At 37.4% G+C, this 14089-nt stretch overlaps 1 protein-coding gene across 1 annotated transcript; it reads right to left on the bottom strand.

Moving 5' to 3' along the window:
• Window positions 1–3585: 3585 nt before the first annotated feature.
• LOC131681424 (trypsin-2-like) lies at window positions 3586–4414 on the bottom strand. Its single transcript, XM_058962202.1, has one exon. The coding sequence runs from the start codon at window positions 4386–4388 to the stop codon at window positions 3609–3611; it is 780 nt and encodes a 259-aa protein (XP_058818185.1). The 5' UTR covers window positions 4389–4414; the 3' UTR covers window positions 3586–3608.
• Between the last annotated feature and the right edge of the window lie 9675 nt (window positions 4415–14089).

Genomic DNA, 14089 nt, shown 5'->3' with positions numbered 1-14089 from the left:
AAAATCTCAAACTTCAATATAGGTATTTTTGCGTTTTAATGCGACCGCATTTCATTCGGATGCGTTTATGACTTATGAATTTCCCGCGCCATTTTCTTTTCCGCTATACCAGTGTCATATCAACCTCAATCCAAACGATACATCAGCTTCCAGCAAGTTAAGTTGAATGCGTCTCTCGTTCACTCTTTCCGTACGTCAAAGCATTCCGTGCTGTTGATGTTGTGTGTGAATACCTCCATTTAACTGCATATAACTAATTTTGACGTTCCCTGACGTGCTGTACCGGTGACGAAAGCCAGCCGTATTGTGCGTATAAAATATCCGAATAAATTCATTTGCAGCATTCTTGGTCTACCAACGAAGAACGAAATGCGAGACGGAGCGAGAGCGCTGGCGACTGCAAGAGTGCGAGTGAAGGCGAACGCCTTTTAAGAGTGCGTGTGGATACGAGTGGGTTAAAGAGCGCGAGTGGCTACGAGTGGGAGTACGGACGAGTGGGAGCATGGGCGAGTGGGAGCTTAGGCGAGTGAGAGCATGGACGAGTGGTAGCAGCAGTAGGAGTGAGCGCCAGTGGGTGGGTGCGAACGAAAGAGTGTGTTTCAATATGTGCAATTTGAGTGGCTTTTGGCCGACTGGAACTCTCAGAAATTCTACCCGGCTGGGGAGCGAACGAAAGAAAAGCATGTATGGAGAACACTCGGATACGAGTGTTGGGCGCAATGAGAACACGCGAATGAGAAATATAAGAGTTATTTTTACGAGTTCAGCAACACTGCCTGTTTTTCGTACGGGATAAAACTTGCTTACTTGCCCTCATATGGTTTGTGTGCAACATGGGCCATAATATTGCACATAAAGGTCGAAAAGTTGATTCAAATTATTGAGATGTATGCAAGAGAAATATGGCACCCCTTTACACTGTTTTCATTTGGCTTCAGGATGCAGCCATTTCTGCAATGACAACTAAACTCGGGCCTAAAATCAAAGATAGTACCGTGCGGCGGTACCAACTAGCTTCAAGCTTACCGCTATTAGAGACTTGACTATCAAAGTGCTAATTATGGACAGAGCGAACCCACAAGGGTGATGTGTAGCGCTTTTAATAGAATTTTATGAATATTATGACTACTCTTTATCATATAATGGTTTTAGATGTAGGCTTAAACGACTAATTTAGTGCATTTAGATTAACTTAGATAATTATTTTGATTTGTTACATTTATAACTAAATCCAATGCAATGAAATGTAATGTATTGTAATGAAATGAAATGTAATGTATTGTAATGAAAAGAATGTGATTTAATGTGCAATTTAGTATAATGTTTTCATATCAAAAGGTAATGAGGTTTTTACACGCATTTGATAGGCCTAATCAATAAGTTTTTTCTCCTTATTCATTGTGGCTTGTGGACCATGAAGGTCAGATGAAAATAGAGAAAATAAATAAATGAATAAATAAATAATACAACATTTCAACAATATTTTCTAAATTTGCCTGGCAAGTGACAGCCAATTTTTCGAGCTCGTTTGAAAAAACGCTATGTAGGTACATCATGACTCAAAATCTACGGGACCAATAGTATTGAAATTTGATAGTATTGACTATTCTTCGTGGAATTCTCCAGGTAACTACAGAAGATTTTCTTTCAACTATTGTTTTAATAATGCATCAACAAATTAGATGTTTTTGGCGAAACCCGATATATTGGTTTCTAAGTGCTATGAAACGTTGAAAAATCGGACAAAATGGGAAAATTTGCCTAGTTACCTGGAAAATTATGTGAAGAAGTATTGTGAAAAAATTCAAGACATTCAGTAGATTTTGAGCTATGATGTACATAACAAAATTACTTGTTCCCCAAAACATTTCCAGAGATTTACTGTCACTCGATCAGTTTTCAACATACAATCTTGAATAATTTAGAAAATACTTTTCAAATATTGAACTATAATATGGAAACTGACCGAATATACTAACACTGTCTGTATCGCCAAAGCATGTATCGCATTAAAAAAGAATGCGCATCAGCGTTGTGTAAGTTATTTTTCATCACCCACGAAACCAACGCGGAAGACTATATTGTTCTTCGAAGGATGAATTTCTCCAATAATGACCCAGATTTTGTGAATCCATGATCAATTTTGCTGTCGCTAGGAGACATTATAAATGGAGTCAACGATGACAAAATAAAAAAAATGTTTCGAAAATATATCATCATTGCAGTGCTGAATTATTTAATATTAATTCAAATATTTAATCAAACAAATGGTGAAAACTTGAATTCAAAGTCATCAAATATAAAGATTCGTTCCTGGTTACAGTCGATTATCTGTAGCGAAGCCTAATTGGATCCAGTACAAAACAATATTCCTCACTAGAAGCAGAAGGTTGAATTTCCTAGGATAACACACTCTGAAAAACAATGGTGGTCTGCGCTGTTTCCTACCTAGTGGTTAGTGAGTATATCTGCTGCGGATCAATGGTGGCACCAAGATGGATCCTAACAGCAGCTCACTGCTTGGACAATTTTCAAGCTACAACAAATTATATTGGAACTTGATCCCCCTCCCGCTTCCACCGAAAATCAACGATCCGTGTCCAAAATATCTACACCAATCCAAAGTACTCTTCCCAAACCCAGGACTGCGATGTAAGCCTGCTGTTGTTGGACCAGAGCCTTAAAGTGGACAAATGTACCGATTGTATTTCTATGGCCAAACACGGATTTTATCCATCGATTAGATCAGTGGGACGTATCAGCGGTTGGGGACTTACCGATCCCACCATCGACAAATATCCGAAGTATGTGCAAACAACTGATGTTCCGATTATTAGTCGGATGGAATGTAAATATTACTACCATAGGAATGTGATATCTTACAACATGTTCTGCGCACAGTATCGCAGAGGTGGTTATAATGCTTGTAGCGGGGACTCTGGAGCCCCATTCGCACTACACCAGAAAGTAGTTGGAATTGTTTCGTGGGGCGTTGGATACGGCAAGGCGGGCCACCCTGGAGTTTACGTTAGTGTTGGAGCAATGTGAACATGGATTGATCGAGTGATGGAGCAAGAATCGCCAATTTTATCTGATCTACAATGCGAATAGTGATTGAAAATTTAACGACATTCGTCGAATAGTCAAAAAACTATAACAGAAATTCCATATTCGGTTAACCCAACAACCGCTACTGATTATTAAAAATTAGTATGTACTCGCGATCAATAAAAAAGGGATCGCTTTTTGGATATTTTCATTCTCGTTTTTTTTTCTAATCTTTATAAAATTCACATTTATTCAGACCATTCGGTCTATATATGCGATTTAAAGGATTCTTTTTACTGCTATTAACGTATGTGCCAATAAAAAAGTATTTGAGGAATAAATGTAACAATTAAATTATTCGCTCTTCTTGAATATCCAATCTCAAAAATCTATCGAAAACACTATATCGTTTTAACTTCAATTAATTTTGCAGTGCAAAATTTCAAAATTTAATAATTAGATAAAATAAGTATTATGTACTATAAATCAAACAAATTATATATACCCGAAATTTCAATATTGTTTATTAAACATATTTAATTGTGTTATTCATTCAACATTCAAACTCCTGTATTTTGCCATATCCAGCTTCTTACCGAGGTCACAGTTGCATAAACACCAAAGTACTTCTTAGATGCGCATCCTTTACCCCAGGAAACAACTGCGAAAAGTTTCCCACCACAATTCAACGGGCCACCTGAATCTCCTTGACAGGCATCGACACCTTTTGAGGCAGCGCACACCATGGCGTCATAAATTTTCACCGGATGGTACACTTCCTTGCAGCGTTGGGTATTCTTCAACCTCACAATACCAGTTTTTAGCGGTTGATGTGACTGTCGGGGGTCTTTCGTTACACCCCAGCCAGATACTTTGCAGGCTTCTTCCGCATGATGAGGATCCGCACTTTTAGATAGCTCGATGGGTGTAATTCCACTTGCTGTGGGTAATGCGCTTGACAGTTCCAATAAAGCGAAATCATCGTTTTTGGTGACATTGGAATACTCCGGGTGCATTATAATGCGTTTCAGACCGCGTACTGTTCCACCTTCACTTTTAGAATCTGATCCTGCTCGTATCACAATACTCTCTGGTCCGATGCCTTCGAAACAGTGTGCAGCAGAGAGTAACCAAGTCGATGATATAATAGATCCGCCGCAAAAGTGTCCCCCGAACATTGGACTACCAATCGATACAAGATACGGAACATTCTTAATTGAGTCTAACCTACCACCGACGATTCTATCTTGTGAGCTAACAAAACCAGAATAATTTACAATGAAAAGCGTGTACAACACGTATCGAATTGTCCAACCACTCAATTTTAAAGAAAAACTCATCTTCAACAAATGTTCCAAATTCGCAGGCAACTAACGAAGAAACAGCTACCGAATGTTCCTTTTATGTATCAAATAATCAACGGCATACCTGAAACCCGGCACGGATCGATCAGGGTGTAAATATGTAATTAGGTAACGCTGATAAAAATATTGATTAGTATCAGTGATCGCTCTGTTCTGCATGCTGCTCGAAGTAATATCCATTCTAGCTACAGCTCTAATTTGGTTCAAACTCATAATACCATCAATCAAGCTAATTTCAGCAACTGCAGTACAGATCACGGATAAGTTTGGGCTTTCTGGCTGTTACCTCAAAATCTATGAAAGTGTGCAATGTTCGGTCGGTTGTCGGAACCCTTTTGCTTTTGGCAAATCAGAGAGTGATTTCCGCTTGATTCAGTGGGAACCGAGGGCTGAGATATGATGCTTTACGAGCAGATTCCGATTGTCGTATTCTTTTGTAGTTCGTATAGTTTGCAGATGATTGTATTAAGCGGAGAGCATCTCCCTTGAAGAAACGATTTGGCAACCGCAAGTCCTGGTTTTCGGCACCAATGTTCAATTCCGGAAGTTGTTGCTAGGACAGTTGAACCCAGATTTGGGATTTCCACGGATACTCATGCGACACTGACGTCAACGCGGCGATAACTTTGACCGAAGTGACTTTATTTCTTCAAAAAACCGTGTATTCGGTAAAACACAAGTTTTCTGAGGTCCGTCCTCGAGTAATAACTCGGAAATTAGTACCTGAATAGGGTTCCTAGTACCGACCCTTTTTGGCGAGATCCGGTACTGCGGTACTGAAGCCCTCAGTACCGGTACTCGAATATTTTTTTAAGGTTGAGCTTGAGCTTGTGAGACCACCCCTGGCTGCTATTCCGTTCTCGATCTAGACTAGCTAAAGTTGCACAGGGAATCCGTAGATAATTATGCTATTAATTATGAATAGCGAAACATCTTTCAACTCCTGGTAATCCTAATATTTTATTGATCGATACCAGCGCCGGACTAGATATCGATCCATCAAATCATGGACCGGGGAACAACGGCTTTACTTCTCTTCCGAAGGAAGACGTGACCACAGATTGGTTCACTTCAGAAAAATCTCAACGACCTCGGTTGGGATAGAACCTAGACCAACTGGAATGAGTCGCGGTCACGCTTACCACTCAACCACCGGCGCCGTCAACCGGTATTCGAATATTTTTTTAATTCGAGAAATGCTTCAAAGTGAAATTGAACGCTCAAACTGATGACCTCATTGATTTGTTCTTAACAAAAAATTATATTTTTTTGTTTTTAGTTGCTTCTGAATGGCATGTCTCATTTCAGCAGAAAATATTTTTCGTAGGCGGCATCTTCGAGATCTAGGCCCTGTTGAAATCAATAACTGCTAAGCGGTGAGACTTTTATCAACTTCAACAGATGGTAAATGTAAGAAACCCTATTATCAAACGTAATTCAAAGCGAGAATGTCAGAAAATCCGAACAGGTTGCTCGCATTTACTCTCGTCGCCTTGATGTTTCGACCTTTATACGGTTTGCCTGTTTCTCTTATGCATACCAAAGCTCCATACTTGTGATGTGATGTGATATATAGCCACCATCAGCTCAAGGTTTTTCCAGTGTATGCGGGTAGACTTATCGTAGCTCCGAAATAGTTTATCATTTAACCTTCATATTACTGTTGTTACTGAAGAGGGAACAAAATGGGTTTGGGCGAACCCGTAAGCAGAGACACTTACGCGCATTCCGCGGGATGGAAAGGTCCTCTTCCAACAATAATATCCAGCCAAAGGGTAAAAAATTTCGCTATACGTGCTTGAACCCACCTGATGGTTTGTTTGGAGAAGGGTGCGTCAAACTCCTATCGGACCTTCTGAAGTTTCCTTAAAGTGACTCAGGCTGGCTACCCACGTTCCTTCGTCCAGTCCTCAATTTGTATGATACCCTGATGCTCCCATCCCCTATGCGACTTCTTTTGTTTTGTAATGTAAATATATCATATAATAGAATATAATGCAGTACAAAATGATATAACGAACATATAATATAATATAGTACAATAAAATGAATATATTGACTGTGAAAACAATATACAGTGTAGTATATATTTAAAAAATGGTAATAATGAATGTTTTGAGTGGATGTCTTCTGCCTGAAAAACGCAAAGTGATTAACCTAATCCAAATAATGTATACATAACAAATATAATTAAATGAAGTATGTAGTGTATATAATATGTATACCTGAAAATATACTGATTGTGGTACGAAAATAAATGGATATAACACATACAATAAGCGAACGTATAAAACTGAAAATGAGTAATTAATATAATGCCTGCAATAAATTAATGAAACATCTATGAAATTGGCCTATAAACATAATAAATATGATAGTCAATCTCCATTGTATTGAATGTACACCTTTATAATGCGTTAAAATAATGTAGCAATTATATGTGGACATTTCTGCGTATATTTAATTTAAAGTACTATGGTTGCAGCATATTTTTGAAATGATTCTCATATTATATAAATATTGATGACAAACGTTTTAGGTATATCTAGATAAATGATCTGAAATAAAACAAAAATATCTGAATTTAATTTAGAGGTTTTTCTTCAGGTGATCCTTACAGTAGTTCCGAATTGTTTTCAGAACTGTTAGGTTATCGTACATCCCTCCCTACCCAGTACTATTTGTATATAAAACCATATGTAATATAATAAATATAATAAATGTAACGAAAATAATATAAGTATTAAAAATAATTTTAATAAGTATTTGATAAATTTGGATACTTTTAAGGCAATTTAAAAAGGTGTTGTATATAACGGCAATAATGAGAATAAGGCATTGAACTAAATTAATAAACAAATATACTGAATATAATAGGCACAAAAATGTAAAACGTTTACATTAAAAATTTTCGGTACAGTTAATCAAATAAATATAATAAATATAAGGAACGTAAAATATATACAGTTATATTAGGTATATAATAAAATATTATAAATAGCATAATGTGCATATTCATTCTGCCCTATTGTATGTTTGCTAATAGATTGTGAATCATTATTTACTACCAAATATACCACTATAAATTAAACGGGATTATTAGTAATATTCTGCATAGGATATAATATATTGATTGTAATAATCATAATACATATAATGAATGTGACGACTGCAGTACATGTAAAGCATGTAGTGATATGTTATAATTAATTCATAATATAATATATATTATATATAATTTATTATAAACTCCTCGCGGCCTTTCACATGATCAAAATGCCAAATTTATTAGAAACTACTGCATAAACTTCAGAGGCAGTTAAATTATGTAGCGCTACGCCATCCGATTCGACCGAACAGCTGCGAGACAAACCGCACACGTAGAGATATTTACGCACACGACTTCGGCTTACCAAGCCGAACTGTCCTCCGCCGATCACTACTACGCTACTCAAATACTTTCCATAAATTTCCCTTAACATATCGAATGACTACGGTTTTTGCAAGTATATTATACAAGGAGTTAAGAGGTAAATGTTGAAATGGCCAATCAATGAACAGAGAAGAAAACAAACAAAGAGAATCTCTCAACGCCAACCTAGACCTAATGAAAATTTACCCCTGAAATCACGTAAAACAGCCACTAAAATATCCATGGAAACATCTGTAAATCGCTCTCGGAAAAATAATCGTCGCACCAACACACTATGTTGAGACAAATGCAACTTTGTATGAAAAGACCACAGCAGTTTCCTCAGCAGCACTCGTCAAACAGGCCGTAAAACCCCTCCAACAACAATCCCACATGATTCGCATCATACCTAATGAACCGAGAGATGGGCCTCCTTCGCAGTTCAAGAAAAGACCACTATAAACCTACTTACACGCATAGTCCACCGGAATACCCTTACGTTCACCTGCGTAAACGGCTAACCCTATTTAAAAGGTCAATGCAAGGGTATTCACACATATGGACAATTACAGTCATGTCTCTCAATACCCACACGGGAAAGTGAGAAATACGATACTCAAACACAGTATGCTGAAAAGAACAAAACGATATAATGGTAAATCAGATTGAAATCACCCGTTTGAATTTTGATCTCAGCAGCCTGGATTCTCTCGTCACTCCGCTTCAACGCTCCGCAAACCACACACACCAAGCATGTGGTATTACCACGTTTTGAATTTTTTCTTCACTACCACTGCCATACAGACTATTTGTACATACATACACAACTAGGTATTATAGATTTTATTCATATATTTAGACCGCTTAGTGCTGTTTTACGGTAATTTCAATGATCCGGCATCACACTTATATCACTATCTTCTAAATTCACACCTTGGCTTGATATTGGATTAATTTTTAATTGCCAAATATTCACAAAAAGCTCTCAGTTTATACACTGCAGCAGCACGCCATTCAAGCCAAGCAACTTAACTACGCCCGAGAAGCAGAAACGAAAATTGCGTCCGATGCCTTCGCCTCTCCGATCCGAACTGATGCATACCAAAGCTCCATACTTTCTTGTAAACTATGAAGTTTTGCTGAATTTACTGCTCACTAAAAATTACAAATCGCTCAATTTGAAGCAGTTCACTAACTCTAAAATTGTTAGCTACTAAATCGCTGTTCGTTCTTTTATAGATAAAGATTTCACAGCAAACATGACTTACTCACTAAAAAATAATGAAATTTAAACGACGTGTAAATGAATACGAATGTAAGCATATAAAGCTTGAATCAAAAATTTGATTGAAAATTAAATTGAATTCGATGCATCTATTGTTCACCGTATCATCCAAACAATATGTGGAATCGTTGCACTATATGGGTTAAAGTTCGTGTATAATTTATTTTTATTAGGGATTCAATTAACATGTAAAATTATAATAAAATTCTTTGAAGAAAGCATGACATGTGGTGTGTATTTGTGGTGCAACTTAATTTTGCATTTGTATTCATGCTCCAAAATTACAAAATGTTTTTTTCTGTGTAGGCCATAGGTAGTCAGAATAATAATAATAAAGCAAATTAAAAAAAAATGTACGTCCCTTATATTTCGTTTACACTACGTGTTTATGATGACGATGAAAATTGTATTTTTCATATATCTCCGTTACGTTGCAACATTATTGGAAAATGATAAAACTTATCACATTAGAGTGCCTTTGGCTAAATGTCCACGCAAGTGGACTATTGTAAATATTCTAGAAGAATTGTATTGAGCATTGGAAGGTAAAAGTTGAGCAGTTTCTAGCACTGCGAGGGAAGCACCTATCTTTATGAATGTTTTCAAGGAAAAATAGTTTTGAAACAACCCTACATGCACTAGAAAAAAGTTGGGCATTAAAGGGTTAAAAGCCACCTTGTAGACCGATATTTTGAAACGGGTTCCTCTAGAGAGTCCACATATTTTTCTTAAACAAAATTGTATGGTAGGTACCGAAAATACCTGTATTGGCTCTTGTTCAGTACCAGTATTACGGTTCCTAAGGAACGTGATTTCCTGCTGTTTCGTCTATCATTTTTTATCATTTCCTGTGCTATACTGTTCAGTCAATTGATAGAGTTGTACTATTTTAAATTGAAAAGGTTTTCTTAGCAATACTAATTTTAAAATTAGTTAACTATGGGCAAACATGAATGGTTAAGGGTGGGAGGGGGGGGGGGGGGGAGGTTGGAGAGTGATACTATATTCAGCCAATTTCCAGGTGTACATCATAAGTCAAAATGTACAGGACCAATAGCAATGAAATTTTGTGCAACCCTTCTTCGTGTAATTCTGCAGGTAAATACAGAAGATTTTCTTTCTATTATCGTTTCTATTGTGCAACAACAGATAAGCCGATTTTTTGCGAAAAACGATTGATTGGTTTCTAAGTGCTACAAAAAGTTATAAAATCGACCAAAAATGGAAAAATTTCCGTAGTTACCTGGCAAATTATGTGAAGAAGTACTGTGAAAAATTTCAAGACTTCCAGTAAATTTTGAGTTATGATGTACACCGACTCCTTTAGTTCAGAACTGAAATCTAAGCCCAAGTCGTTTTGGAAATATGTGAACGAGCAGCGAAAAGCATCCGGTTTACCATCTTGTATGTCATTAAATGGAGTTTTAGGCACCGATACTAAGGAAATTTGCCAACTGATCTTCGACAAATTTTCAAGCTCTTTTTTCCGACGAGAGCCTTCTACCACAACAAGTCGCTTCCGCCGCCAATCTAATTCCTTCTCTAGGACGAACCATCAACTGAATTTATGTCGATAATGCTGCCATTCTTGCAGAAAATTCCAAGCTGAAAGCATCTAGTTCGCCGGGCCCAGATGGCGTTCCCTCGATTTTTGTCAAAAAGTGCACCAGCGGGCTTCTTGAATCACTTTGGCGAGTCTTCGTGCTATCGCTAACCACTGGAATGTTCCCTTCCTTCTGGAAAGCAACGCACGTGTTTCCGAACGTTGACAATTATCGGGGAATCTCGTGTTTCAGTGATTTATCAAAACTATTCGAGCTGGTTGTTTTAGCCCCTTTTTTCATTCACTGTAAACACTACATTGCAGACGACCAACATGGTTTTATGCCTAAACGATCGATAACGACCAACCTACTCTCGTTCACAACATATGTATTCGATAGATTCGCTGCAAGATTGCAAGCCGATGATATTTGCATGATAGCGAAGCTGGACAAACTCGGTATTCATGGACAACTCCTGCTCTGGTTTCGTTCCTACCTCGACGGAAAGCAACTCTAAATCAGCATGAAGGACTGTCTATCTGCACCATTCTTCGCTACATCCGGCATCCCGCAAGGAAGCCATCTCAGTCCAGCGATATTCCTCCTCTATTTTAATGACTTCAGCATCAAACTACAAGGACCCCGCCTTTCTTTCGCCGACGACACGAAAATTTTTGATGAATATGGGATAAAACCGATGCCGAGTTTCTTCAGAGTGAACTGGAGAGCTTTAGTACGTGGTATGATCTAAATAGAATGGTTTTAAACCCGAGTAAATGCTCAATCGTTATGTTCACGCGGAAACGCCTTCCGATTCAGTTTAACTACCATTTCTTCGACTCGAGTATTCCAAGACACTCTCACGGCAAGGATCTCGGAGTCATCATGGATTCGGCACTAACGTTCAAACCACATACATTATCCATTGTAGATAAGGCATAAAGATAGCTTGGGTTCATCTTCCGAATAGCGAAAAACATTAAGGACGCATACTGTTTAAAATCACTCTATTGCATGTTGGTTCGCTCAGCACTAGAATATTTTTCTTCTGTTTAGAATCCCTACAACCAGAACGGCGTTGACAGAATCGCGGCTGTCCAACGTCGATTCATACTCTTTGCACTCTGAGATGTTCCTTGGCAATACAGATTTAAGTTGTCGAGCTACGGAAACTGTTGTCACTTAATACAGCTCGATACTCCAAGCAACCGGAGGGACCACTCTCGAGCACTGTTCGTCTCGGACTTACTCTCTGCCAGGGTGGATTGTCTTACAATCAGGGATGTACCGGTGGGAAAAAATCCATCTTCCCGGGTTTTTATTTTTGGGTTTCAACCGGGTTTTTTCCCAAATCATTTTAATCCGGACGAAATATGGCTTTTTTTCGTTTTATCGAATGTATGGTGTTCATTTAATGTTTTTTAACCTTTCGGCAGTGACGCTAGTGCACTGAGTACACGCTGCTCTGAAAATCTAGCGAAATCGTCTTAGGGCACCAGCGGCTGCTCGTTCAGTGGGCCATTTGCGCGACTTCCGGAGGGTTAAAGAATCTTGCATTTACATTTGAGAGACCGAAAATAAAAGTCGCAAGGATAAAACACATTTTGTAGAACCCACTCCAGATATCTTAGCATGTAAAAATCGAATATAAATATCAAGCGTAAAAATCGGACAGATATGCTTGAGCTTAGAGCTTAGAATATTCTCACCCGAAAAAGTCGGCAAGGATGAAAATCCAGTATTACTCGCTCACGGGTAATTCCATACAACGTTACATTTAATATTAAAAGTTTAATAAAAAAGTCTTTTGTAAGAACCGGATATACTTTTTTTACGGTTTTAATTCTGTAAAACATAATCGAAAAGCTCCTGTCCGATTTTTAAACTTGAAGTTTAAATCCAATTTTCACATTCTAATATATTTATAACGAGTTTTACGAAGCATTTTCTGTTCCTGCGACTTTAATTTCGGTTCATTCCATATTTCAACTTGTTTCATATAATACTGGGAACAATAGTCATTGTTACTCTAACTAGTGAAAATTAGAATAATCGTGTGATGCCCAAACTACTTTTATTCTGCTTGTTCCTCATTTTAGGGGTTGCTATACTTTCAGCGAAATGAGGTAGGTATTCACACAAAATTTAGAAAATACCTATTTAGTGCGGTGAAAAGTAAAAGTGAGTAATATGCAGAAAGCGAGTGGCCGTGACATTCGTTATTAGTATGAACCGTAATCAGAACTCTCACAAATCGCAATCCGAATTCTTTCGACATCAACTACATCAGCAACAGTAGAAAAAATGTTTAGTACGTTTAGGTGGATTCACAGTAAGAAATGCAATCGACTTAGCCCAAAACGTGTTGAAAAGTTTTATCACTTTTTTAACCACAATAATTGTAAAGAAATGTTGGATCACCGCCATAGCAATGATTCAATGAGGAAAACCATTTAGAATTCATATACATAAAATATCTACACTAGACTGGTTCAATTTTTGATTTTAGCTCCACCAGGATTTTCTGATTCCTTTTATGGTCCTCAGTAATTGTGCAAATTTTGGTACCGATTGGTTGTGTCTACGGACCCTCCAAACATTTCAAAGTTTATATGGAAGTTTGTATGGAAAATCAGTTAACATTGAAAATAAATTCTTAAAAAATTACCTTATCAATCACTTTATGAGAACACTATATATTTCTAAAGGTAATCTTCTACTGAACACATTCGTGGAACTTTAAAAGTTTATGAAAATTCGCTGAGAAAAGTTATTACTAAAGAAGCAGCATGACTTCAAAACAAGTGGATTTTATTATTAATCATAGCAACCCTGTTTGAATAACTGTATCTGACATACGCGAGCGGTGGGTGGCAAGTCTAGTTTACACTGGTATAACGATGTAGCTATTCAAACAGGGTTGCTATGGTTACTAATAAAATCCACTTGTTTTGAAGTCATGCTGCTTCTTTAGTTAATAACTTTTCTCAGCGAGTTTTCATAAACTTGCAATGTTCCCCGAATGTGTTCAGTAGAAGAATACCTTTAGAAATATATAGTGTTTTCATGAAGGTGATGATTGATATGGTGATTTTTTAAGAATTTATTTTCAATGTTAACCGATTTTCCATACAAACTTCCATATAAACTTTAAAATTTTTGGAGGGTCCGTAGACACAACCAATCGGTACCAAAATTTGCACAATTACTAAGGACCATAAAAGAAATCAGAAAAGCCTGGGGGAGCTAAAAGTAAAAAATTGAACCAGTCTAATCTACACCCATCCAAACTACTCTACCCAAACCCAGGACTTCGATGTAAGCCTGCTGATGTTGGACCGGAGCCTTAAAATGGATAAATGTACCAAATGGATTTCTATGGCCAAAAACGGATTTTATCCATCGATTGGATCAATGGGACGTATCAGCGGACTTA

The sequence above is a fragment of the Topomyia yanbarensis genome, chromosome 2 (genome assembly GCF_030247195.1).
Source record: "Topomyia yanbarensis strain Yona2022 chromosome 2, ASM3024719v1, whole genome shotgun sequence".
NCBI classification, from domain to species: domain Eukaryota; kingdom Metazoa; phylum Arthropoda; class Insecta; order Diptera; family Culicidae; genus Topomyia; species Topomyia yanbarensis.
Note: the sequence above shows the minus strand (reverse complement) of the source record. Positions and strands in the feature narration are given on the sequence as shown.

What these genes read in the sequence shown, in the direction of transcription:
- LOC131681424 (XM_058962202.1), bottom strand. Translation starts at nt 4,388, where the DNA reads ATGAGTTTTTCTTTAAAATTGAGTGGTTGGACAATTCGATACGTGTTG.